The sequence below is a fragment of the Dipteris shenzhenensis genome, chromosome 27 (genome assembly GCF_047967505.1).
Source record: "Dipteris shenzhenensis isolate YYH24624 ecotype China chromosome 27, Dip_SZ_1.0, whole genome shotgun sequence".
NCBI classification, from domain to species: Eukaryota; Viridiplantae; Streptophyta; class Polypodiopsida; order Gleicheniales; family Dipteridaceae; genus Dipteris; species Dipteris shenzhenensis.
In genome coordinates this window covers 1350959-1377540 of record NC_141622.1, presented here as the reverse complement: position 1 = coordinate 1377540, position 26582 = coordinate 1350959, and the positions used below count along the sequence as shown (strand labels likewise).

At 45.9% G+C, this 26582-nt stretch overlaps 1 protein-coding gene across 3 annotated transcripts; it reads right to left on the bottom strand.

Moving 5' to 3' along the window:
* Positions 1 to 764: 764 nt before the first annotated feature.
* Positions 765 to 26259, bottom strand: LOC147883714 (uncharacterized). 3 transcript variants are annotated; one of them, XM_087398896.1, is made up of 5 exons: positions 26126 to 26259; positions 25928 to 26032; positions 17262 to 17332; positions 17079 to 17147; positions 771 to 1287 (listed from the first exon to the last, which is right to left on the bottom strand). In XM_087398896.1, the coding sequence occupies exons 1-5, from the start codon at positions 26199 to 26201 to the stop codon at positions 1060 to 1062; spliced, it is 549 nt and encodes a 182-aa protein (XP_087255022.1). In that variant the 5' UTR covers positions 26202 to 26259; the 3' UTR covers positions 771 to 1059. The 3 variants fall into 3 exon arrangements, with proteins under 3 accessions (XP_087255023.1, XP_087255022.1, XP_087255024.1); XM_087398898.1 differs by having other exon boundaries at positions 1063 to 1274; XM_087398897.1 differs by lacking the exon at positions 17079 to 17147 and having other exon boundaries at positions 765 to 1287.
* Between the last annotated feature and the right edge of the window lie 323 nt (positions 26260 to 26582).

Here is a 26582-nt window from a genome sequence, read left to right as displayed (position 1 = left end):
ATCAGTAGGATTTGATGCATTGTAATGGCAGTTGTAAGTGGGTAGTACCCCCCATGACAATCAAAAGAGCATGTATTTAAGTTCCTTGAGTTTTAGGAGTTCGGGTCATCCGTGCTATTGAGGCAATCTGTGTGTGTAGAGTGCGGCCTTGAGCCGATTCTACTTGATAATTGATTTTGACCAAGTAATAGAAGAAGATTGATTCCCATTTGTGTGCTTACCTTTTCTCTCTCCCTCATTACACATCATTCGCTTTTTGCATTGTGCGTTCTTCCTTACCCCAGTACTAGTAGTCACTACACAACGATTCACATCGTTTAACAAAGGACGGACATCCCATTGGCCATCTGAAAATAGCAAATATCCCACGCTAGAAGAAGAGGGTGATAGGAGTGAGACCCAAGCTTGCTCCTAGAAGTAGTGAATGTATTCATGTATCATGGACATATATATAGTTGACTAGGTTGAGTTGGAACGAGCTATATATAGCTCCAACACTCCGGCTCAAAATTTGTGCCACTATATAAATATGCAAGTAAAATGTACAATAGTGGTCATAGACCTTGTTTAAGATATATACAGTGCAAATTGTGAAATACATCATGGTAGAGTGTAGATATATACAGTTTTTACTTATTTATTTATCTATATCTTGAAAAACTCCAAGAAATTTACCAATCTCTTACATTTCAATGAGCATATAATAAAATGCAAATCTTTAGGAAACAAGTAAATATGAAAATGAGAATCAACCTAGATTACATGATGTGGAACTTTTAAGGCCACAAGCATATTTTCCCTGCCCATATAATTGATCTTTGACACAAGGTGCGATTTTGATAAGACATTCAAAGACAAAACCAGTCCAAACTTTGTACTACCACCTATTTAGCATTTGCATGCAGATTGCAGAGATTAAAAAAGCTTCCCTTACAAAAAGCATTTACACATTCTGAAACACAGACCTTGAGACTTCAGTTATCTTCCCACATTCAGGAATATGGAAAGGACTGCTGTGAGCTTTGGGTTTCTTCTACAGATGCTACCACTATGAATGCATTATAATGGTTCTATTTTCGGTCTTTTTTTCCTCCTGGAAGGTAGATCATCCTTCTCGTCCTCTGCTAGGATATCCTCTTCAGCTTCACTGTCTGTGCTTTCACTATCAAATTGTGGATCACCGTTATTTCTCAAGGGTACTACATTCAAGACTTGACCACTAACCAGTCGCTCAGCTGCTGCAACAGCTTCAGGAGTGCGAAGTTCTGCCACACCTACAGCCAAATCCTGTATCCATTTTCATTGCACAAGCAGGCTAATTATCGGTGCATAAATGGGTCTACTTCTATCAAAATTCTCTATTTAATAGTGGATTATAATAACAAGCAGAATTCACCGTCAGATAAGCCAAACCCACAACCCCAAACCTTGACCCTATCACAGCCATTCAATCATTTAAAACCTCTCTTTTATCTCGAAGACGCTTTCTATCTTATGCCAAAACTGGACGCCTTGTCCATGTTGGTTCAAGACTCTAACACAAGAGTGAACGAATGCCTAGTCCAATGCATGAAAGAAACAGCCAGATTCATCGAGATGCATAAGTCTATTGCGAAAGAGAACAAAAATCTGAAAAAGATTGTGGAAGAGCAGACCTCCAACATCAAAGCACTTGAAACCATGGTCGACAAGATCAAACAAAGGCGAGTTGAAGGGTCAGAAGCACTAGAGGCTTTGATGCATGAGAATGCCATTTTTAAAAAGACCTTGGAAGAGATGAAGAACGCCCGAGGTCCGTCATTGAGGACTCCTAACTTATGAAGGCCAAAATGGAAGCTAAGATGGAAGAACATGACAAGGAGGCTAAAACATGGTCACAGGTTCCGAGCAAGCATAAATCTCAAAAGGTCATTCAAGAGACCTTCGAGGAGGCAACCCTCCACCTCAAAATAACTGGGCAAAAGGAGGATGCAACCAGCCTGCTAGACACTATAAGAGAACTAGTTTGCGGTGGACAAATTGCAAAAATCAAAAACATATGGGAGAGTGGGAAAGGATAAACGTGCGAGAAGCCTATAATTATCAAGTTACAAATGCCAAGTCAAACAAAATGTCGTCATGAAGAGGGCTAACTTTCTTCATCAACGAAGATCTCACTCAGATACAGATTGAACAAAGGAACGAACGAGGGCATTAAAAGGGTGAGGGTGATAAATGGGCACTTTATAAAGACAAAAGAGTCATCATCCAAGAACAAAGACCCTCCAAATACGGTACACAACCCATGGGACCACCATGTTTTGTACATGCAAAATTCGCCATGACACCACTACAGACTGATGCCATCTTCTAGACAGTAGTACAGACAGAATTCGCCATGACACCACTACAGACTAATGCCATCTTCCAAACAGTGACATTCATTCATAGAGTCTAGAACCTACCCCATTGGAGACTACCGAGGCTAGCCCTGGAGTCATCCAGAAGACTAACTGAGAACGAGGCAGACACATGGTATGCACGTATATCCACATGGTTTGCTAGACACCGAATTCAGATGGATAGGCTCCCTCCCTTGCAGTACAGTATGGATCACCCCTTGAGTCGATACCGCAAGATGAGATTAACCGTATTATACAGTTAGATCTCCTCCAGCTCCACATGTCTCGGACTTGGGGGGGGGGGGGGGGGGGGGTCAGGAGCTCCCCACCAAGACCCAGTTCTACCGCAACCACTTCTTGAGCATCTCGAAGGAGGGATTCATCATCAGACCCCCAGTATCTCGAGGACAAAGGAGTCTCACATACACTGAGGATCGCCATTGGGCAAATGCGGGTTTCATCCCATCACCTGAGAATTGAGACAGGGAGAGCAGCACGTAAACCCCAAGAGCAACGGATCTGCATGCTATGCACACTCGGAGTGATTGAGATAGAGGAGCACTTTCTTTGCACTTGCCCAACCCACTACGAGATTTGAGGGCGATACCACTGTCTCTATCAGGATGGGAGTGGCTTCGGTCCACCATCACAATTGATCCACTTCTATGACTAGGTCTACATTGGGCTCAATCTGCTTGAGATGTGCCGACACCAGGAGACCCTCCAACAATAGATCAGAGAGCATCAGGAGGCGATCAGACCACAAGGTACAGAGGCTGACCAAACACAACGACGAGTCACAGATTTCTATGTTTTTGAGTCAGCTCCAGGACACAGTGGGGTGGAGGAGGAGGAGCTAGCCGATATGTAGGAAGTCTGGATTACCGAGAGAGGGGGTGCAGAGGCCACCTGCGACATGGAGAGCAACTAGAGCACTCTCTATTGAGGTCTGACCTATCACAGCTTTCCTCAGAGGAGACCGCTTGAGACGGGTCACCCTGAACATAGCTCAGCGGGTTCAAAGATCGAGGAGACCAGACGCAGATCCGAGACATTTTCACCGCTCATAGATGAGCCACCACAGTGCCGGGTTTCGGATTCTGAGAGCCGGCCTAACTCAAATAGCACATGATATGTTTTGTACTTGTTTTTGCTTAAGCTATTGAGCTTTTTATTTCAGCGTAGTACTCAGCAAGGGTCTTAGCACACCCTTTGCTCTAGCCCTTTGTGGCTTGAATGAGTTCTTTTCCCTTCTGGTGTGTTTTGCAATTCGTCCCATAGGCCCACAAGCCTTCCGCGGACGTTAATATATATTTCTTTCTTTCTCCCCATCGTGCTCCCTCCCTCCCCACCTTGCTCCCTCCCTCCCCATCGGTAGGGACTAGCTACTATGACATCCCCACTGACATCATCAGCGCCCAACAGTGGGTGTAGACCATAGTATAAAAATATGCTCTCACACACACAAATCCACACACCCACACATATTTGAGCATCCATTTATACAAATTCTTCATACTGAGTTTCTGTTGACACTCCGGAGGTGAAGGGCAGACTCAGCCATGACGAAGGCTAGCACTAAAGGAGAAAGCGAATCAAAAAGTAGTCCAAAATCTCTTCATTCAAGCTACAACTATTTGTGAAGTCTAAACGATTTCAATTCAGTCTCTCGCAAACAAGAACATCACCCATAGTGCTGAAGAACCACCCCAACATCAAGAAGGAGCTGCAGGACCTGCAAACACAGAAAGGGGAAAAACCAAGAAACATGTAGTCACAAGCTGCGGCACATTTTACCAATGAATCTCAATGCTACCTGGTAAAATGTCTACAAGAGGCTATGAGCAAGATATTTGTAGAAATCAAGCCCTAGCAACAGCCATGGCAGCCCTACCAATAGGAACAGCCCACAAGGTTACTTCAGATGTGATTACCTGAATCAACAAGATACTCACACTGATAGAAAGATTGACAGCTTGGAGGCTACAAATGTGGCCTTGCAGGCTCAGAAAGCTGTCGTGGACAAGACACTAGCCGAGATCAAGAAACAAGGAGGGAAGGTGCAAGAAGAATGGAGGAAGGAAAAGGCCAAGAAAGAAGAATGGGAGAAGGAGAAAGCAGGATGTGTAAATGAGAAAGTTGAGCTACAAGATAAGATGCAAGCACTTGGGATTGACCTACAGCAAATGAAAGACATGCAAGAAACCACAGAAGGGGGCAGCAAAGTCATGGAAGAGCTCAAAGCAGAGAATGCAACTCTTAAGAGAGAGATGGCTGCTATGCAGGCCACCATGAATGGTAAGCATGCTGAATTTACACAACAGCTCATTAGCCACAGTGACTTCACAATCTTGCTCATCAAGCATTACTTTGATGTTTTGTTTGAGCTTTTTCTCTTTTCTATGTTCCAAGAGGAGATCCCCAAGCTCCAACCACCTGAAACCTGATTGGATTGGCCAAGAGCAAGTTTATGATGCGTGATGCTTTGAATATAAAGATCAAGAGCATTGAGTAGTGGAGGGAGGTATGGATCAAGTGAAGACCGATTCATTGCTGCAAGCATACAGATTTGAGAGTTTATCACAAAGTTTTTTGAAGACCGCCGCATCTTGGTTTGAATTCTCCCATAGGTTTACTGACCTGAGTGACCCTATTAAGACACTATTCCTACCATTTGAATGGGGATTATTGAACACAACTCGATGTTGCCAAGATCAAACGATGAGGCCTGCTCACCAAGGGAAAAGAGGAGATGCTCGAATGGGCAGCAATGGTGAAAAAGGGGTCCACAGCCACCAAGAAAGTGCTTATTTCTGAAACCTTGGAAGAAGAGAAAAGGAGAACCAGCAAGGCATTGAATTCATAGTGAGAGGCCTAACAGTGGTAGATACTCCAACGGCACATGCCCAAACTCTATTCACTAAGACGGGTGTTAACCTCACATGTGAGACAGCCTGGACAGTTGGCAAAATGGACCTACCTACAAGACCATTAGTGTTGAAACTCCGGACAGCAATGGACAAGTCTACCATCATGAGCATGAGGGCAACTCTAAAAGGGCCTAAAATATATCTAGATGATGTCAGATGACCTCACGCTCTCGCAGCAGGAACACGAAGGAATGGTACATGTAATGGCAGCCAGAGAAGCAGGAAAATGGGCTGCCTACAGAGATGGTAGAGTGATCATCAGGGAGAGAGTAGACAGGGAGGAGAAAGAAGATCGGGAATTATGACAGTGTCGGGCCAATGTGCTGGGTGTACAAAGGGGACTGAAAATAGTAGTGTGGAATTGCAATGGTACGCTTTAGTCCGATCCTGGGGGTTTCTTGGAAACATATACCGACAAAGACATGATCTTTTATTTTGAGACTCGTGAAGCCCAGAAAGAGGACTGCCCACAGTGACGGAATATATATGGGAATCAACCCATAGGAAGGAGATGAGAGGAGACATTGGGATATGGGGCTCGGGAGGCGTGGCTTTCCTTTTTAGATCACACCTAAGACCACTCGTATTTGTGATCCAGAGAGAGAAGCATGCACGACATATGTGGCTGCGAGTTGAGCTAGCAAATACACGTCCGATTTTCATCGCAGTGTGTTACTTCCCCCCAAACACATCATCCTATGCACGTGAAGTCACCGCCGACGCACACACCCATATGAGACTATTCATGATGACATCACAAAGTTCTCCAAACAGGGGGATACTCTCCTTCTTGGTGACTTCAATGCACGCATTGGGGACAAACAGGTTGGCCTGCTAGATTTTTTATGTTGATTCCCTCATAGTACCGAAGATAGATGCAGCAGAGTTGGGGATAGGGAGGCAATCAGCAAATGCAATACATGTGACGGGATACGGGCGACATCTACTTGAGATAGGGGCTGTCCATGACTTGATCATATACAACGGTATCCGGAGATGGCCATCATCTCGTGGGCTCACTTGTTTCCCACATGGTGGGGGGACAAGCACAGTGGACTACCTGTTGGGTCCACTAGCTTTTGCCTCATGGATACACGATGTTACTGTACCCCCTCCTCCACTCGGTGCTGAGCACTCGTATCTAGCCTTTTGCATCTCGACCGCCATGCCAGTCACGCGGAGGGCCCCTCCTACACCCACTTGTGTTCAGATCCACTTTGATCGTGCTCTTGACCCGGTATATGTGAGCCACTTGGCCTCGGAGCTTCCAGCCCTACTTGGAGATGAGATGGACCTTGCTCACGCCTCGGATGTCCTTATCTCAATGATACAGGATACTGCCACCATATCTTTCCCCACAACTCGATCTACACGTGTCCCAGATGGGAAGTTGCCCTAAAACCCTTGGTTTTTCGACAAGTGTAGAGAGATGAGAACTCACCTCACATGCGAGCGAGCCTTCGGACATTTGACTTCCACTAAGGCACAAACGGATCTCACGCCGAGTGACGCGGCGTAAGAAGCAGGCTTTCCTCATACACACGATGGATGAGGTGATCGGATCCTTTCATGGGGTGATCCTACTATTGCTTGGGGGCTCTTATCAAAGGGGAAGCCGCCCATCCCCATCACAAATCCAGATGTTTAGCACACTTATGCATGCTCTCTCTATGATGTCCCAGGTCAGACACCACCTAATATGTCCTCTATGCCCAAGCCCACTACATGGTAATTGTTCACTGCACAAAATGTACGGGCTTCCCATCTCCGACTCCATAACCGGAGAATGAGGGGCTACGCACTGAGCGCTTCGCACATGGGCAAGAGGTCTTGACTCCGGTTCTAGCGCAGTTGTTCAACCTGCGGTATGCCATGACTTCCCACCTACTTGAAGCACTACCATCATAGTACCGATATACAAGACGAGTGATCCCATACTCACTACGAACTACCGCACTCTTATGATTGGCCACACTTTAGCTACGATATACGGATCGGTACTAGAGAGGGAGATCAGTAGCCACACAGAGGGTCATGGGCAGCCGGCTCTTGGGCAAGCAGGTTTTCGGAGACAACACCCCACCTTGAACCGCGAATCTTCACCTTGAGGGCTATCATTGAGGAGGCAAAGTCGAGACACCAGAAAGTCTACACTTGCTTTTTAGACTTTCAGAAGGCCTTCGACATTGTTCCACATTCCTGCTTGATCAGAAGATTACAAGAGTTGCAGCTCCCAGAGGTCATGATTTGGGGAATGATGAGCCGATATCAAAGGGAGAGTATGTGCCCCAGGAGGTCTATCGAATTGGATTGAGAGCATATCGGAGTGAAGCAAACCTGATGTCACCACAATCTAAATATCCTAAGTCAAAGTACAGTTGACCATTTCTTTTATCATAATTAAAGAGTTTTCATATGTGTTAGTTATGGTCAAAGAGTTCTTTTGATGGTCAAAGAATTGACTACGGTCAAAGATACTTGACTCTGGTCAAGTAAGCCTAACTTCGGTCAGGGAGACTTGGTTTATTACCAAGAGGGTTAACTACGGTTAACTAGAGAACCACAGAGCTAACTACGGTCAAAGTGTTGACTTCGGTCAACGAGACCTGGCATACGCCAAGAGGGTTAACTACGGTTAACCAAGATGTGCCAACTTCGGTTGGAGAGACTTGACTATAATTAAGGCGCCTCGACCCTTGGTCAAAGCCTCTTAATTATGATCAAGAGCGTTGACTTTGGTCAACCAGAGAATAAATATATTTTTTTATATTTGTTATGTGTGCACATGTGTTCAGTGGGGACGCCCACCGTGACTAGAATTAGTCCACAGTATGTTATTTGCATGCAAAGCGCTAACAATTAATCGGTGCCATGGTGGTGCACTTTAATTAATTGTTGCAGGTACTAGGAAAAGTTATTTTCCTAAGCGCTACGGGAGCCTAACAAGAGTCTAGGAGGCGGTTCGCGTGACCAAGTGCGCCGAAGACTCCAGAGTTGCCCTTAGTGGCATGTAATTAGGAAAGTAATGTAGAATTTGACAAGTGGCTTGTTGCCAAGAAAGGGAGCCTTAGAGCTCATGTAAGGATTCATTCACGTTTGGATTATGTATGAACAACTTCCACACTGAACTCATGTACTTGATTTCTCTCTGATGAATAAAAACCTTCGGGGGGGGTCCAGCCCAACGATTGTCCTGGACCCTAGTGTATCTGTTGAGAGAGGGAGAGAGGGAGAGAAATGAGAGTGTCTCTGCTATCTTTTTTCAAGGAAGGTTTCATTGGTATCAGAGGGTAGGCTCTCTGTCTTCCCAGGCAGAGACGATCTGAGCAAGAGAGATTTTTTGTAGAAGAGTAACGCATTATATACGATCGTCAATCTCTAGATGGGAAAAAGATGGACTGCTCATATTGTAGCGTAGCGTGAGTCTGTCTTTCATTCCAGGACTTGTAAGATTGGTTGGGTATAAGAAGGCTTCCTCGAGCAACCGGCGTGATGACGGAGAGTTGGTGATAGAGAGGATAATCCGACTGAATCATGAGTCAGACGGGGGGGTTCCCAAGCAGCGTAAGAGCAAACGAGGCACCTTTTTTTGGATTGCGTTGCCAGTCCCGTCATCCATTTGCACAACGACAGAAAGCATTTGGCGACACCTTCACGGGGATACATGGCGCAGACCTGTTGTTTGGCGGGGATACCGATGGGTAGACCTGAAAGGCGCCTGACAAATGAGTTGAGGCGCCAAACGACGGGAGGTGTTGGGGTAATGAAGCTCTGATTGCGTGAATGCAGACACGCGCAACGTGCAACACCGTGACAAATTCTATCGCCCGTCTTCAGCGCAACCTTAGGGTGACATGGCTTTTGTGACGTGGCAGACGCGTGTACTGAGCAGACGTGGCAGAGATACTCTTGGCAAGTCAACAGACATGTGGCACACAAGTGACGTGGCAGCCACACGTGCGAGCTGACATGGCAGTACATGTGGCAGCCAGATCAGATGCTGATGTGGCAGTACATGTGGCAGCCAGATCAGATGCTGATGTGGCACTGACACGTGGCAGACAGGTGGCTGATGTGGCAGACATGGGTTTATCTAACCTAACCTTGGTTAGTAGACTGGTTAGAGGTCCAGTTAGTTGGCTCAACCAAACCAGACCAGAACAGAACCAGTCTGGTCAGTTTGACCAGACAGTAACCATCCAGTCACAGACTAACCAGACCAGAGCCAGTTAGTCTGGTTAGTGTAACCAGCCAGTTACCCACCCAGTTTTTTTTTTTTAATTAGATAAAGACAGTTGCAGAGACTGTTTCTGCCAGCAGTTTTCACCTATCTGAGAGAGTATTTACTGTCAGAAAAAGCAGAAATCAGAGATTTGCACAAATAAAGGGATGCATGCCTTTGTGCTCAGGAAAAGGGAATCAGATGCATACTCAGTGCTTTTTTTGCAGCAGCCAGAAAAGGGGCAATATAGTTGTTGATGCCTTGGCAACTTTGTGGGTATAGCCTTGAGTTGACAGCCCGCTACTGGCATAGATTGTGAATGCAAGACACCTCTTGTTGAGGTAATTTTTCTCTTTGAAAAGCAAAGGTTGTGTGCATCAGTTGCATACATAGTGTGTGTGAGAAACTTGCAGATCTCAGACAAGTATCTCAGACAAGTCTCAGACAAGTTGTAAGAAAATGGCCCAATCACCTATCCAGTGGGATTCACAAGATAGGAATGCACATCCAAGACAGAGAAGTGTGCAGCAAAATCAGCAAGAATTTGAGCAGATGGTACGCACTCGTATGCAGGAGATGGAAAATCTCAGAAGGGATCCAAGAGCTCAGCATTTGTTTCAAGCAGAAGCTATGCCTAATGCAGCGTATGATGTGCCAATGCCAGAGGCACACTCTCGTGTACAGCGAGAGAGAGAGAGATCTCTTAGGGAACGGTCTCATAACACGAAGAGACCGAGGCATCATCACCGATCTCCCAGTCCTTCACCATCTACCTCGAGCTCAACTTTTGTATCTTCTTCTTTATCAGATAAACCATCCAGGAAAAGGAGGAAATACAAGAAGTCTAGGAAGAGAGAGTCTTCCAAAGAGACCAAGGAATTCAAAGAGGGAGGTAAATCTGTCAAGTTTATGACCTATAATGGATAATATGGTCATACAAACAAAGCATTGCAGTTCATCAGGCAGTTTGATGCTGCATTCGGTACATAAAAGTTTTCAGAATCCTCCAAGTTAAGAATGGTCAGTTTGCACTTGACAGCGACAGCTAGTGCATGATGGAGTGCACAGACCACAGATGGGTCAGCCCCAAAGAGGTGGAAGGACTTCAAGAATGCCTTCTACCAGCAGTTTATGCCTAAACAGTTTAGAGATCATGTTCTTAAAGATTGGGACAGTTTGCATATGGATGCAGGAGATACAGTGGATGTGTACAACCAAAAGTTTTGGAGTGCTTATTTGCAGGTTGCACCTTTCAAAAAGATCTCCAAAGAAACCCAAATGAGAAAGTGCAGAGCAGGTCTCAATCCAAGAATTCTGGCAGCAGTGAATGCTTTGGGGGAAAAGAACATTCAAGACCTTATGCATTCAACTTCAGTAGCTAGTCTTGTGCCGTTACAAGATCCATCCACGGCTAGTACACAAGAAAGATTGTTCATTCCGTATGTGCGTTGATTACCGTGCACTGAACAAAATGACCATCGAGAATAGATTCCCTATTCCGCGCATTGATGATGTGCTGGATCAGTTAAATGGAGCTTCAGTTTTCAGCAGGATAGACTTAAAGAGTGGCTATCACCAAGCGAGGATACAGCCTCAGGATGTGCACAAGACAATGTTCCGCACTACCTTTGGGTTGTATGAATATGCAAGAAGGGCAGTCCACCAATCAGAGATGAGGAAAAAGATTTTGGAGGAATGCCATGCACCTCCATATGCTGGACATAGAGGAATTACAGCAACAACTCTAGCACTAGAGAGGTATTTCTTTTGGCCAGGGATGCGGAAAGATATACATCAGTTTGTTACTGAATGCCTTAGGTGTCAGAAAGTGAAGTATGATAGACGGAAGGCACCTGGCCTACTTATGCCTCTTCCCGTGCCTCAGGCACCATGGGAAAGTATTACAATGGACTTTATTTTTGATTTGCCACGATCAAAGTCAGGGAATGATGGGATTTGGACTATTATTGATAGATTCAGCAAGCAAGCTCATTTCATTCCGGTTCGCAAAACCATAAAGGCAGATCATATGGCTAAACTTTTCATGGCACAGATCTTTAAGCACCATGGTATGCCTAAGTCCATTGTCAGTGATCAAGATCCCAGAATGATCAGTCTATTCTCGAGAGCTTTATTTGATAATATGGGGACGAATCTGAATTTTTCTTCTTCTTTCCATCCCCAGACAGATGGTCAAAGTGAAGTAGCAAATTCTACAGCATTGGATATGCTGAAATGCTACATGGATGACCAAGGTTCAGACTGGGAAAAGTACCTACCATTGGTAGAGTTTGCTTACAATAATACAGTACACAGCTCTACAGGGAGAGCCCCCTTTGAGGTCACCTATGGAAAGGTGATTCTGCCACCTATCCTAAGGACCAAGGACGAAATATTTGCAGCTGATCAGTTTGTGAGAGACCTCCAGACAGCTTACAGCCAAGTCCGGACAGCAATCGAAAGGTCTCAAGAGAAACATAAAAGAGCTGCAGATAAGCATAGGAGACAGTTAGATCTCAAGGAAGGGGATTGGGTACTTTTAAAGTTCGAGAAAGCTAGGCTCCGTAAGTTCAAAGGCAAACAAAAAGTGTATGCAAAGTTATCTCGCAAGTACTATGGCCCTTTCAGGGTTACAGAAAGAATAAATAAGGTTGCATACAGGCTAGCATTGCCTTGGAGGATTCACAATGCATTCCATGTGAGTCTTCTAAAGAAATTCCAGGGGCCAGAGCCTATAGAAGCAATATCAAAGGATCCACCAGAAGTGGATGAGCTGGAAGAGGTTCTTCAACCAAACAGATTGTGTACCATACTGTACGCAAAGGCCCTCAGGGCAAGGAGTTTTACAGGTATCTTGTAAAATTCAAGAATTATACGGCATTAGATGTCAAGTGGATCGATGAAGACATGTTGTCCGATCATCCACAGCTTTTGGATGTTTACAAGGAAGCTTTTCAATTGAGGTCAACTGAATAGAAGCCGAGGGGATGTCACCACAATGTAAATATCCTAAGTCAAAGTATAGTTGACCATTTATCTAATCATAATTAAAGAGTTTCATATGTGTTAATTATGGTCAAAGAATTGACTACGGTCAAAGATACTTGACTTTGGTCAAGTAAGTCAAGTAAGCCTGACTTCCGTCAGGGAGACTTGGTTTATTACCAAGAGAGTTAACTACGATTAACCAGAGAACCACAGAGTTGACTACGGTCAAAGAGTGTTAACTTCGGTCAACGAGACTTGGCATACGCCAAGAGGGTTAACTACGGTTAACCAAGATGTGCCAACTTTAGTTGGAGAGACTTGACTATAATTAAGGCGCCTCGACCCTTGGTCAAAGGGTTGGAATGGTCACCTCCCCATCTGTAAGCCCCCAAATGAGGAGAGCGTGGGGGAGGGAGACCTAGGGCAGGATGTGCCCAAAGAGAGAATACCTGGATGTGTGGATCTGGGACAGATCTGGAGCATTCATGGTTGGTGGGGTATCCCAAGGAAGGAGGGTACCTGGCTGATCTGCAGCAGCAAAAGGCAAAGCAGTAGCCAGACAAGGGACCCAGAATAGGAGGCGATCACATGGCGCTGACATTTGCAGGGTGTACAGCTCTGTACACTGCTGGAGAAGAGCCTGGCAGAGGCGCAATGATGGCAGGATGTGCAGGATGGATAAGCGCAGATGTGGAGCAGGTTTTGGGACTGTTTGGAGGCCCTGGTTTAGGGCTGGAGAGTGGGCACCCAGGTGTCCAGAAGCAGCAGCAAGGAGGGCTGCAAGGGACTGACCCTGGGGGGCATATTTATAGCCCACACAGGTTGGCCAGGCGGGCTTATATAGGGCTGGGATCTTGCCTAGATTGGAAGGCCAAAGGCCCTAGAAGTGTGGGGCCAAAAGCTCCGGGTTGTGAGCCCTTAAAGGGCTGGACCAGCCACAGTCTGGTCGGCCAGATTGGGGCAGGCTGGTCGGTTTTTTGACAGGCCCCTAGGCCTATAAAAGGAGAGGCTTGATGCCTCACAATTCATCCAACAGTTCAGCAAAAGCAGGAGCAGACAGGAGCCACTCCCTTGGGCCTCACACTGGGGGTGAAGGAGAGTTGAAGGTGAGCTGCAGACTGAGTTCCTAGAGGCTGGACCTTGGCTGTCTTCTAGGGCAGGAAGGTGTTGTGATCACATTCTCTCGAGCAGCCCTCTGACTGCAGACAGGAGCAGCAAGAAGGCAAGCCTTGGGCCTATACACAGGAGGTGAAGGTGACCCTGAAGGAGCTGCAGACTGAGCTTGAGTGGCAGCCCAACTAGGCTGGTTTCCAGACAGCAAGGTGGAGAGGATCGTTCTGGACAGAAAGTCTACAGACGCTTGAGGTGGAGCACGCGGGCTCGAGTCTAGAGACAACTGGCTGATAGGAGAAGGACCTTGTGATAAGATCAGAGGACCACACCATTTGTGGGACTCTAGATCTATCTCTTTTGTATTGTGTCCATAGTTTTGGACGGAAATATATTATTTTGGTGGTTTCTCTATCCGGCTGGTTCATTGTCTATTGATTAGTCTGCACATCTAATCTATGTGACGCACATTAAGTAAACAAGTTTGTGATTCCACACCCCACACGCACACTGTGTGAGCTCCTGGGCATTACTATAAGTCTTCCACTGTGTGTACCCTCTGTTGGGTCATTTCTAACACAAAGCCTCTTAATTATGATCAAGAGCGTTGACTTCGGTCAACCAGAGAATAAATATATTTTTTTATATTTGTTATGTGTGCACATGTGTTCAGTGGGGACGCCCACCGTGACTAGAATTAGTCCACAGTATGTTATTTGCATGCAACGCGCTAACAATTAATGGATGCCATGGTGGTGCACTTTAATTAATTGTTGCAGGTACTAGGAAGAGTTATTTTCCTAAGCGCTACGGGAGCCTAACAAGAGTCTAGGAGGCAGTTCGCGTGACCAAGTGCTTCGAAGACTCCAGAGTTGCCCTTAGTGGCATGTAATTAGGAAAGTAATGTAGAATTTGACAAGTGGCTTGTTGCCAAGAAAGGGAGCCTTAGAGCTCATGTAAGGATTCATTCACGTTTGGATTATGTATGAACAACTTCCACGCTGAACTCATGTACTTGATTTCTCTCTGATGAATAAAAACCTTCGGGGGGGTCCAGCCCGACGATTGTCCTGGGCCCTAGTGTATCTCTTGAAAGAGGGAGAGAGGGAGAGAAATGAGAGTGTCTCTGCTGTCTTTTTTCAAGGAATGTTTCACCTGGCCCCTCTCTCCGACTCTTTTCGGACTCTATATCGATGAGATTACATCCTTTGTAGACCGCCTAGGCGGAAAGGATTCACTCCTGGCTAACTTGATGGTACAAATAATGTTGTATACAGATAACATAGTCCTCATATCATCCTCAGCGGAGGGGCTGCAAAAACCTCTGGAGGCTTTGAAGGTATTCTACAGAGCAAGAGACTTGACAATTAACCTTGGGAAGACCAAGGTCATGATCTTCAACACCTCACGAGCAATGTTCCATCGACATAGTTTCACGTATCGAGGTGAGCCAGTGGAAATAGGGCAATCTTAAACGTATCTGGGGGCAATGTTCACAAAACTAGTCTTCACAATGACCCATGCAGCCAAAGCACGAATTACACAAGGGGTGGGGTGCGGGGTGCCCTAACCCGACTAGAGGGGCAATGCTTCCAGGTGCACTTCCAAGATCCCACGACAAAGGGTTGGCTTTTTGACACCCTGGTTAGACCGACTAACATGTATGCAACACCTTTCTGGAGGAGTGACCTTTCAGCAACAGAGTGGAAGAGATTTGAGAGGCTACAGGTGACTATGGGATCTAAGATGATTCGGAGTAAGCCCTTGGTCGCCCATCAAATCATACAGGCAAAGTTCGCCATGACCCCTCTCCAAGTTGATGCCATCTTTCAGACAATAACATTCCTCCACGCTGGAGATTACCGAGGCTAGCACTAGAGTCATCTAGACGACTGGCAGAGAGAGGTGTTGATATAGCATGGTATGCACCGGTGTCCACATGGTTTGATAGCCATGGCATTCAGATGGACAGACTTCCCCCCTTTCAGTACAGCATGGATGCACCGCCAGACCTAAAACCATGGGATGAGATCAACCGTATCATACGGTTGGACCTCCTCCAACTCCATACGTCCCGGGCTTGGGGTGGAGACCGGGAATTCCCCACCAAGATCTAGTTCTACCATGACCGCTTCTTGAGGGTCTGGAAGTATGATCTCGTCATCCGAGCTCAGTATCTTGAGAATAGGAGAGTCTCACATGCACTGAGCATTGCCATCGAACAATTACTAGTTTCGTCACATCAGCTAAGGATTGAGGCAGGGAGAGCTGCAAGCATACCCAGAGAGCAAAGGATCTACAAACTATGCAAGATGGGGGAGGTCAAAACAAAGGAGCATTTTCTATGTGTCTACCTAGTCTATTATAAGATCCGAGGGCGGTATCACTGCCTCTCTTAGGAGGGACATGACTTCGGTTCGCTTACACAGCTGATCCATTCTCTCAACCAGGTTTGCATTGGGCTCTTTTTGATTGAGATGCAACGACACAGAGATACACTGATGCAATAGACCAGAGGGCAACAGGAGGTGATGCCACATGTTATTGAGATCAACCGAGCACAGGCACGTGTCACGGACTTCTATGCATCTGAGTCAGCTAGATGAGGAGGTTGAGGAGGAAGAGCTAGATGAGATGAGAAATCATGGATTAGCATTGAGAGCCACCACCACGATGCTGCCGGACGAGAGGCACACACACCACATGCGGCGCAGAGTGACCAAAGCACACGATCGAGGTCCGATCTATCTCAGCCCTCCTCAGAGAAGACCGCCAAGGACAAGGAGTCACCCTTGACATAGCCCATCGGATACAGAGATCGAGGAGACCATGTCCTCCGCCACCTCAAGAGACACAGATACGAGAGCTCTTTGTGTCTCATCAGAGAACCACCATGGTGCTTGGATACATGGAGCCTCGGCATGTACTCGGAGCATTAACTTGAGCACCTAATGCTATTTTGCTATTTTGCTATTTTGTTGTTACTAGCTTAGCATTTTAGCATTCAGCAAAGGCCTTAGTGAGCCCTTTGCTTCAGCCCACAACGGCCTATATGAGTTGCTTTTTGGTTTGTACATTGTCTCATAGACCGAGGCCTCGCACAAACGTTAATACGTCTCTCTCTCTCTCTCTCTCTCTCTCTCTCTCTCTCTCTCTCTCTCCCCATAAAACACAAAAATCTAGATTCTACATGACACATGTACACACAAACATTCTCAAATACAACTCATTCGCTCTCATTATAGCATACCTACCCTTTGTTTTCATTTACACACATTTTCTCATATAGTGAGATACCCTCACTATCCCGTTGTACACACATTCGCCATACACTTGCATAATTTCAATCACGAATTCCCTACACATATATGCATTCACTCACACACTTGTGCGCACACCCATTCACTCGTTTTTCTTGTGCATTACAAATGAATGGGTGTTTCTTACCATCTGAACATAAGTATCCCTCCCAATATCATTAAGTACTTCAATATTGAACTCCTCTGCTCCTTGTTCCTACATCCAATATCAGGTGCACAAGTTTTTGCCCTATAAAACTTTTTGTTTACTTTAATTTCCAGCATCAACAATGTATATGCAATAGGATAGAATCCAAAAGCTTTGCATTACCTCAATGGCCATCTTTAGCTTGCGGTTGGCCTCATCTAAAACTGGAAGGAAAGCCTTTACCCTACTAAGCACTGTTGACAAACCCAATTCACATAAGCAAACCTATAAAGATTGTCAATTTAATCATTACACGAATGCTAGAAACCTCTCTCTCTCTCTCTCTCTCTCTCTCTCTCTCTCTCTCTCTCCACCTGCTTACAGATTGAATCCCATCGTCTATAGTGCTTGACATGCCCATAGGCTGGCTCCAACCCTCTATCGTGGTCACAAAAGCTTATAGCTCCCTCTCAGCTACTTCTAGGTAGCCCAAGCTGCCCATTGATCAGGCATAGGCCTCTACCCCTTGGATGAACTAATATATGCAAAGCACCTATGAAAAGCAATGGCCCTCATACCAGTGTTGTGTGACACGTGGTCTTGGGGGATAATGAATAGTCCCAAATGCAAATTAATGGTTAGCATATAATGCGGTGGGGGTGCTACCGTCTATGGACCTCTAGCCCCTAGTTCATTTTGGACATTGCGGCCTTGAGATCACTCCTTGGACACCAAGACATTGTCAGTGCACGGAGATGTTGGAAATATTGTAATATTTAAGGCAGAGTTAGGGGAACTTCCTTCTAAGGTTTTTAACCCAAATTGCATTTAGTGGTGACTTAATAGTTGAGTGAGTTTTGACTCAACTTAGGCTCACCCTAGGGTTTTATGGTTTTACCATGTTGATAGCCCTCTTGGATCTCATTCTTGCAAATCTCAATTCAGCTCAGCTCCACATTCTTTAGCTTTTTCCATCTCCAAACTCTTACAATGTTTGCAGACTATGGAGAAAGCACATGTTCAATGTGAATTCTAGCAGTGCTTGCAAAAACTGGCATCCTGCAAGTGACATATAGCAGCTGCTGAAGCAGGAGTGGTGACTCGTGGCAATCGATACTGCTTGGTGATTGCAAGATGGACCATTGAGGTATGGGACTTACTACAATTGCAATAATTGCACTATGGCTGGAGTGAATTTGGCAGCTGCTCATGTGTTCATTGCAGCTTGTGTTGATATGACATGATCTCAATTTTGGCAAAGGCTCACAGCATCTTGTATGAAGCTTTTGTGTAAGGGTGGTTGTATGACCTATGTCATTAATAGTTCCCGTTTCAGTCTATGAGGGCTGGGAAGAGGGGACGGGGGGGTTGTCGGGCAGCGAGATGAGACATAGGTGTTGGGATTATCAGGGTTACATGGGGGAGGTGTACCAGCAGGGTTTGAGATATGCCACAGCCACAGGGGCAGATCTGAGGGAATACGTGCAGGGCTGCCAGATGGGTCACATGCAGGCTGCCAAGACCAGAACAAGCAGCAAATGCAGCTATCAGAAGGTTGTACAGAGGGGTGCAGTTTGGAGTAGAATTGCAGGTCGGGGCAGGCAGGAAAGCAACCACAAACAGGCGCAGACTACAACGCTGCCCTGTGGCAGCAAGTGGAAGAATATTGGCCACCTGTGTCTGCAGATCAGTCTGCAGACTGGTCGGTTTACTTCTGGGGGCATTCCAGTCCTACCCAAAGAGCTCCAGGGGGGCAGGTCATTCATTCAATATTTGGGGTTTTTGGTGCCTCGGATTATGCTGCCTACACAGAGATAAAGAAACCTACAACAGGTCCTCACATCAGGCTGCCATCACAGCAGCAAGGAGGACAGGAATCAAGGGAGACTTGTGCCTCACCATTGGCTGCAGACAGAGAAGCAAGCAGATCAAGGATCAAGGAGCTCACAGCGCCTCATAATTGGCTGTGCACCGCAGCAGCAAGGAGGCATGTTTGCAGGACATCACTACGCAGCACACTAAAGCTCTAGGAGAGAACGCAGGCTGACAGTGTTTTGAGGTGCCACGAGAAGGTAGGAGAACAATTTCATAGTGATAGGTGTCCACATCTAAGCTGCACCTTGCTGCTAGATGGTGGAACACTTCGCACACCTTTGTACAAGGTTTTGTCCATCTTTGGATCCATATATATTTAGTAATTCTAACCTCTTGAGTGTAGTTCAATATAACTGTCTGCATCTCTCTCTATGCACTTGTGCACATTAGGAAAGAAGTGAGAATCTAAATAGCACTGTGTGGTCTCTGGGTATATGCTTTTACAATTTTCCACTGGCCGGAAGAGTTGGCTATTGCAAGCAACCTCCACCTCTGTTTTCTAACAATAGGTCTCGACCCCCTTGGATGATCTAATATATGCAAAGTGCCTGTCGAAAACAGGAGGCAACGACCTTGATGCAAGCAATGTGATACATGTGGAGGACGGATGATGAATAGCCCCATATGCAAATCGGTCACACATAATCATTAGAATATAATGTAGTGTGGGTGCTAAGGGCCTCTAACTCTTGGATCCATTTCCGAAGTTGGAGGCCTCCAATGGTTAGGTGGCTAGATGATGGAATGCTGGCATGCATGGCCCCTTTGCAACGTCTAGTCCTCCATTATTATGGTAGCATGGTTGTCCAAATTGACCTTAGTAGCCTTGTGGAGTACGTTGACCCTTTGAATCAGGCACAACAATGCACCCCTACTTCAAACCCCGTGAGAAAGTCATCAGTATATACTCCTATTACTCCACACACATCAACCATCCCCTCCCCCCCCCAAAAAAAACCCCAATTCATGGACAGCCCCAAAGTACTCTCACTCACCTTCTCACCCTTTAAATCTACTCATCAAAACTTGAAAATGACGCACACCAATGGGAGACCATAGAACTTTTGCTTCATTGTGAATAAAGAGGAAAACTCAATCCAAGACCAACAAGTTTGTAGCTGCAATAGATCCGATCGAATGACCAGGTTCCTCTTTGTCTAGAGAAAAATAAAGATAGCAACATTTATTGACATATGCAAAAGGACAAAGAGGCATATGACACCAAAAAGTAGATGCACTAGGTGATCTAGGCCCTCATGAGCAAGAAAACCAATTATGCTTAGTGCATGTGATACATTGAAAGTGCGTCCACTCTTAAGGAAGCACTCATGTGCTCATCGTAATTGAAATGCTAAGGGTGCCATCTAGTATTTGTGTCTCTAGAGCACGTGAAATATGAGTTTTTGGTGGGCTCTGCTCACCTCAATCCATTGAACCACGTGTTGCGCACACCGAAATCTCTACGTCTGTCTAGCAATCCCTGGGTGTCCTCTTTGTAAGGACTCTCTCTTGAAGAAATATGTGATTCTTTGCTATCGAGGCACTTGCCTGGATGCAATCCTTGTGCTTTCCTATTTGTGGTCACTTTGAAAGATAAAGAGAGCTCCACAATGCTTGCCTTAGTAATCAATTTTTAAGCTCATGACAAGGAGGCCCTAAGAAAATAGACATGGGTAGCAACCTTGGATGTCATACTATCTCCCCAGTCTTCATGTCCTACATGTGGCATATAAGCATAGCCTCAACTCTTGCTAGAATGCAACACCTTGTACGTTAAACAGCCTAATTAACATTGTATCGACCGAGGCTGTTTAACATTGTATCAGCCGGCAATACTACTCAACACAGCTGTACCTGATATTTTGTTGTCCCCTCTCTAAACAAAATCAATTCTTATTGAAAGATGACGAAATGGCATTTTGAACATTCACAGAAGATCTCAGATAGGAGAATCTCTCTAGAAGAAACATGTGATGCTTTGTTGTCGAGGCAGTTGCCAAGCTGCAACCCTCATGGTTTTCTTGTTGTGGTTACTTCAAAAGATAAAGAGAGCTCAACAATAATGACCTTGTGACTTAATTTCAATTTTCTAGCTCATGGCAAGGGCATTATGGTCCTCTCAATCTTCACCTCTTGCATGTGACATATAAGCATAGCCTCACTCGAGTTGTCTCCTTTAAATCTAGTCTGTGTGTGAGAGGTGGAGTTGCAAGTACCTGGGTGGTTAAACAGTCTTATTTACATTTTATCCGTAGGCACTACAACTCCACACAATTGTATCTTGTACTTTGTTGTCCCCTCTCTAAACGAAATAAATCCTTATTGAAACTTCATAAATATTGTTACCCATTGGGAACAATGACAAGCTAAATAGAAGCAATTACCCAACCTTGATAAGGAGCCACATGGTGGAAAGCAAGATTTGGAAGGTGACCATGGGAGCAGAAAAAGAAAAAAAGAAAGTTTATTAACGTCTACGAAAGACCAAAGGGTCTACCTGAAAGAAACCAGATACAATGAAATCTAAGGGTAGGGGCACTAAAATGGGCTCTCTACCCAAGGCTGATGCTTGTGCAACGAGAAATAAAAGTAGTACATCGCGCTATCGCTGCAAGAGAAAGCAAAAAAAGGGGGGGCAAACACCAAGGAGAATCCCTTGGTCATCTATCAGTCAGTCACCGCCCTCGAGTGACTAGTGCAATTTGTGGGACCAACACGACTAGATGACTGAACAGAGATGAGAGGATTTCATCTGATAATGGCTCAGGATCTGGAGAAGGTTGGCATCGAGAGAGAAAATTAGTGATAGAATGCTGCTGTTGCTCGACCTATCTGGGTCCATCTCTCCTCCATTGTAGTCTACGTGATGTGGCCCACTCTCTGACAAGTGCTGTCATCACTCCAGTGGTCTGTCTCCCACGTCGAAGAGAGAGCATAGGAAGATGGCTCTCATGTGAGTGTCCAATCGAGGTCAGATCTAATGAGTTGTGTCCTTTGGCTCTCTCCTGTAAGCGGAATGGATGGAGCCTCAAGGCTATATTGGAACGGTGGCAATCTGTCTATCTATAGCCCTAGGCCCATTATCTGCGTGTCCTAGCATACCAGCTCCTCTGCCTCCAATGCCATAGATGAAGTTCGGGCTAGCCATGGCAGTCTGCGCCGTCCAGCTACCGTGGTATCAAAGTCCCTGATACTATGAAGATAAGTGACCACCTAGAAGACTACGTGAAGTTGTAGAGGGGTGGCTCTAAACTCTCTAAGTATGATCTGATGTGTGACCGATAGTTTACTACGGATCATGCGAGCAAGAAGCATAACCTAAAGTCTCTCTATGCGGAACCAATTTGTCTCCGATAAGTCTGTTCCCCAAAAGGACTACCATTCATCCTTGCCAGGCGGATCATATTAAGCAACTAACAATCCCCAATTTCTAGGGCAATCTAACAGCTCACAGGCCAGCCAAAAGGCCAGCCACCTCAGCCAAACAAATGGCCAGAAAGTCCAGCTGGTCTGGCCAACCAGAACTGGCCGACCAGCTGGCCGACCAGCTGGCAGGCCCACCGACCAGCTGGCCGACCAGCTAGGTCTGGCATATAAAGGCACAAGCCTCCACACTCCTCCAGATAGGACAGGACCTGCAGCTGCTCCTCTTCTCCTCCATGCTTTGCTGCAGCCCCGCCTGCTCCACTTCTACCTCTCCTCTTCAGATCTGCTCCTCTCTGCCTCCTGGCTGCTGCCTTCTCTCTGCCTCTCCTTCCTGCCTCCTGGCTGCTCCATCCTCTCCTCCAGATCTGCCCCAACTTCTGCTCCTCTGCTCCAGATCTGCCCCCCCTGCTCCAGATCTGCTCCTTATCTTCATCATCATCGAGCCACACGGAGGACTACGTTACGCTCCCTCTGCTGCTATCTTTTCTAGCAGTTTCTCTACATGGAATCATCTTTTTGATTCACCTCAGCCACGGTCCTTGAGACACGACAGCTTGAGGTTCTTGTATTCAGTTTTTCATATTACCGACAGGCACTATGTTTCCTGAGTTCCGTTCTTCAGTTGTGTCTGAGTATTGTCTATTTTTTTATCGCTCCACTGCAAACCCTATCGTTTCTCTATATGGTATCAGAGCCATGGTGATCTAAAGACCCCAGATCTCTGGTGATCTAAAGGTCCTACTTCTTCAAGGAGGCCATAGGTACGGGGAGCATCACTCCTATGAACATATCAGTTTCCTCTTCATTCCGCTGCGCACTAAGGGAGAGAACTCCATCTTCTACTCCCATCCCTCCCTCCCTTTCAGAACTCCATCTTCTACTCCCATCCCTCCCTCCCTTTCTTACCTCCATCTTCTACACCCATCCCTCCCTCCTTTTTCGGTTTCAAGCTTGACACTCCCCATTCCTTCGAACAAGGAGGCCATTATCCTTCACCTCTACCAGATCTCCATCGGCATCGACTTCCAAGACCTCCAAGTTCTCCCTAGGCGGGACCCTTTCTGTTCAGATGTGTCTTGATGACTGTTGTTTCGAATTCTTCTACATTCATGGAGGCGGGGATAGACTCCTCTCTCCCGAGGTTCAAGATCGGGCACAGACTGGATCACTATTCAGCTACGACCTCTTCCTTTGATGAAATCCTACCATATCTGGATTATCAGTGCTGCTTCGACATATTTGTTCTTTACCTTTGCTTTTTCCTCCCTCTGATCACCTTTCGGCGTTGAGAGGGGGTGGCTTATTCTCTCAAGCTTCACAGTGTTCTTATTTCTATATGGTATCATACGTGTAACTCAGACACTTGAGGAAGTGAACAATTCCCTTGCAAGGGCACTCCTCTTGTGATCACCTCTTGGGCATTTCACAGGGATAGCCAGCACCACCATTGACATCCCTACACGAAGCTCCAAGCACACAATGTCTGCCCTCCAAATTGGCAATTGAGAGGGGGTATTAAGCAACTAACAATCCCCAATTTCTGGGGCAATCTAACAGCTCACAGGCCAGCCAAAAGGCCAGCCACCTCAGCCAAACAAATGGCCAGAAAGTCCAGCTGGTCTGGCCAACCAGAACTGGCCGACCAGCTAGGTTTGGCCTATAAAGGCACAAGCCTCCCAACTCCTCCAGATAGGACAGGATCTGCAGCTGCTCCTCTTCTCCTCCATGCTTTGCTGCAACCCCACCTGCTCCACTTCTACCTTTCCTCTTCAGATCTGCTCCTCTCTGCCTCCTAGCTACTGCCTTCTCTCTGCCTCTCCTTCCTGCCTCCTGGCTGCTCCATCCTCTCCTCCAGATCTGCCCCAACTTCTGCTCCTCTGCTCCAGATCTATCCCCTCCTACTCCAGATCTGCTCCTTATCTTCATCATCATCGAGCCACACGGAGGACTGCGTTACGCTCCCTTTGCTGCTATCTTTTCTACAGTTTCTCTACATGGAATCATCTTTCTGATTCACCTCAGCCACGGTCCTTGAGACACGACAGCTTGAGGTTCTTGTATTCAGTTTTTCATATTACCGACAGGCACTATGTTTTCTGAGTTCCGTTCTTCAGTTGTGTCTGAGTATTGTTTATTTTTTGATCGCTCCACTGCAAACCCTATCGTTTCTCTATGGATCAATAAGTAAAAAAGAAGAGACTTAGTTATGGGATCCTGAAATGTGAGTGGAAGCATTGGTGTTCGAGTCCAACGAGTGCGGCATGTCCCCTGCTCAAACGGGCTTGCGTAGCTGGTTGCATCGTGAAAATCAGACCTGAAAAGAGGACACCCAAGTATGTGTAGGATGTGACAATCTCTACGATAGCTCTGTCGAAGGTAAACTGCTCTCTGTGTGCGATCATAACCTTGGTTTTACCCTAGTTGACCTTCAAATCATGTGTATCGCAGAAAGACTGCACATGTAGATGTCGGTGGAGACCCTCGGCTGAGAAGGAGAGTAAGCCCACGCCATCTGCGTATAATCGGATCGGAATCAAGAAGTCAGCTAAAGAACAACATTCGCCTCCTAGAGTCATGACGAAGGACTCAAGCGCATCGATGTACAAACCAAACAAGGTCGGTGATAATGGACAACCGAGGACTGATGATTAACTAGATGCCATTAGTAAGATATTGACACCAACAGACCCAGTAAACGTGGGAGCATGGAGAGAAGGACACAGAGGTGTTATCTCTGATCAGCTCCTTGCAGAGTCTAGGGCTAGACATTCATCATAAAGAAATTCGTCAATACTGAACGCTGGGTTCCATAAGAAACCAGCACAGCTGGTCCAACAAACATGATTGACCAACCCGCTCAGCATTACGAATAGGAAGAATCCCTTACCCAAAGTCTATGCATCAGAGGCATCCGAAGGCAACTCGCATTCAGATACTAACCATTTTGTAGGGAGCCTTCCCTTGAAGAACAAATATGCTTGGCCAGTTTGGGTTTGACCTTCTCCAAAGGAACACTCATAAACCACAGGGTGGTCAGCTTTAGAAACTGAAATACTTCCTCGTAAATTAAACATACATGACCTGCACACACTCAAGCAAGCCGCTAAGTTTATTAAAGGCAGACCTCAGACCTCGCCTTCTCTTGGCTCTTACCCAACGCATGGGAATGATAGTAACCAAACCGATAAAAGAGCTAGCATGCATTGTTTGCCGCTTCCCGCCCTCCCCAGCTTTCCGTTCGGGATGCTTTCAAATTCATATCATCGCTCCGTTATTACAAGAAAATATGACGGTTTATCTTTAAAAATTAAAAGCAGGTCGAAGAAGGCGAAAACGCAGCGCGTGGGTGTGTTCATCAAAGGAACAATGCATTGCTCGTTTCCCCCCAATAAGAAGTTAGAAATCGTCACACATTTGTATTGCACTGTTCATCTCCTCTCTTTGTAGCTCTATTGAGATCCATGGCTATAGGCTAGCGAACCAAATGCAAAGAGATAGAAGATGAACAAGGAATCCCAACCGAAAACTAGGAGCGACAAGACCGATACCACTGCTTTCGCCAAGAGGTCGTACAGGATGATCAAGAAGGGGGCCTCCGCATGGCTGCCCATTTGGGTGTCCGTTAGCGTTGCATATTGAAAATAGCTTAGCTCCTGCAATGAAATGAAAATGAATTATGCAATGAAGAGCATAGCAACAAGAGCTCTTCAAAAAGCCTGAGCACGATGGATGGGAGGTATAATCACCGGGTGGAGACGAAGAGTTAGGGCGTTCCAACTGCAAAAGATCCTTGCTTACTGGAGCACGTGGAGAGGTGCCCATCTCTGCAAGCTTCCAAGACGAGCTCCAAATTTCACGTAACTTTTATACTCGAACACATCGAATGTACAAACGCTGCATTAGGATGTGGGAGCTAAGTTATTTAACCATGTAATTTTTGCGAGAAAAAAAGGTGATAAATTAACCAAAATAATAATAATAATTACAAGAACGAGCTTCAATCAAAGGCCAATGTCAACTAGAAGCCTTGCTGCTGCAATGCAATATGCAGAGCATCATGCTGTCTACCAAAGTAAAAGAGACATTCTTGCCTCAAACAAGAGTGCAAATCCCTTGTGGCAATGGGATCTTGTGAAAAATCAAGGAGTTCCTCCACTTCCATAACCTTGTGTCACCATCGCTCTCACCAAATGCCAAATCATT

Excerpts from the sequence above, each read along its gene's own strand:
- LOC147883714 (XM_087398896.1), bottom strand. The coding sequence starts at position 26,201 with ATGGGCACCTCTCCACGTGCTCCAGTAAGCAAGGATCTTTTGCAGTTG. Across the intron at positions 26,033-26,125 it reads TAACTCTTCGTCTCCACCCG|GAGCTAAGCTATTTTCAATA; the intron begins GTGATTATACCT and ends ATTTCATTGCAG. Across the intron at positions 1,288-17,078 it reads GGGATACTTATGTTCAGATG|GATTTGGCTGTAGGTGTGGC; the intron begins GTAAGAAACACC and ends AAATGGATACAG.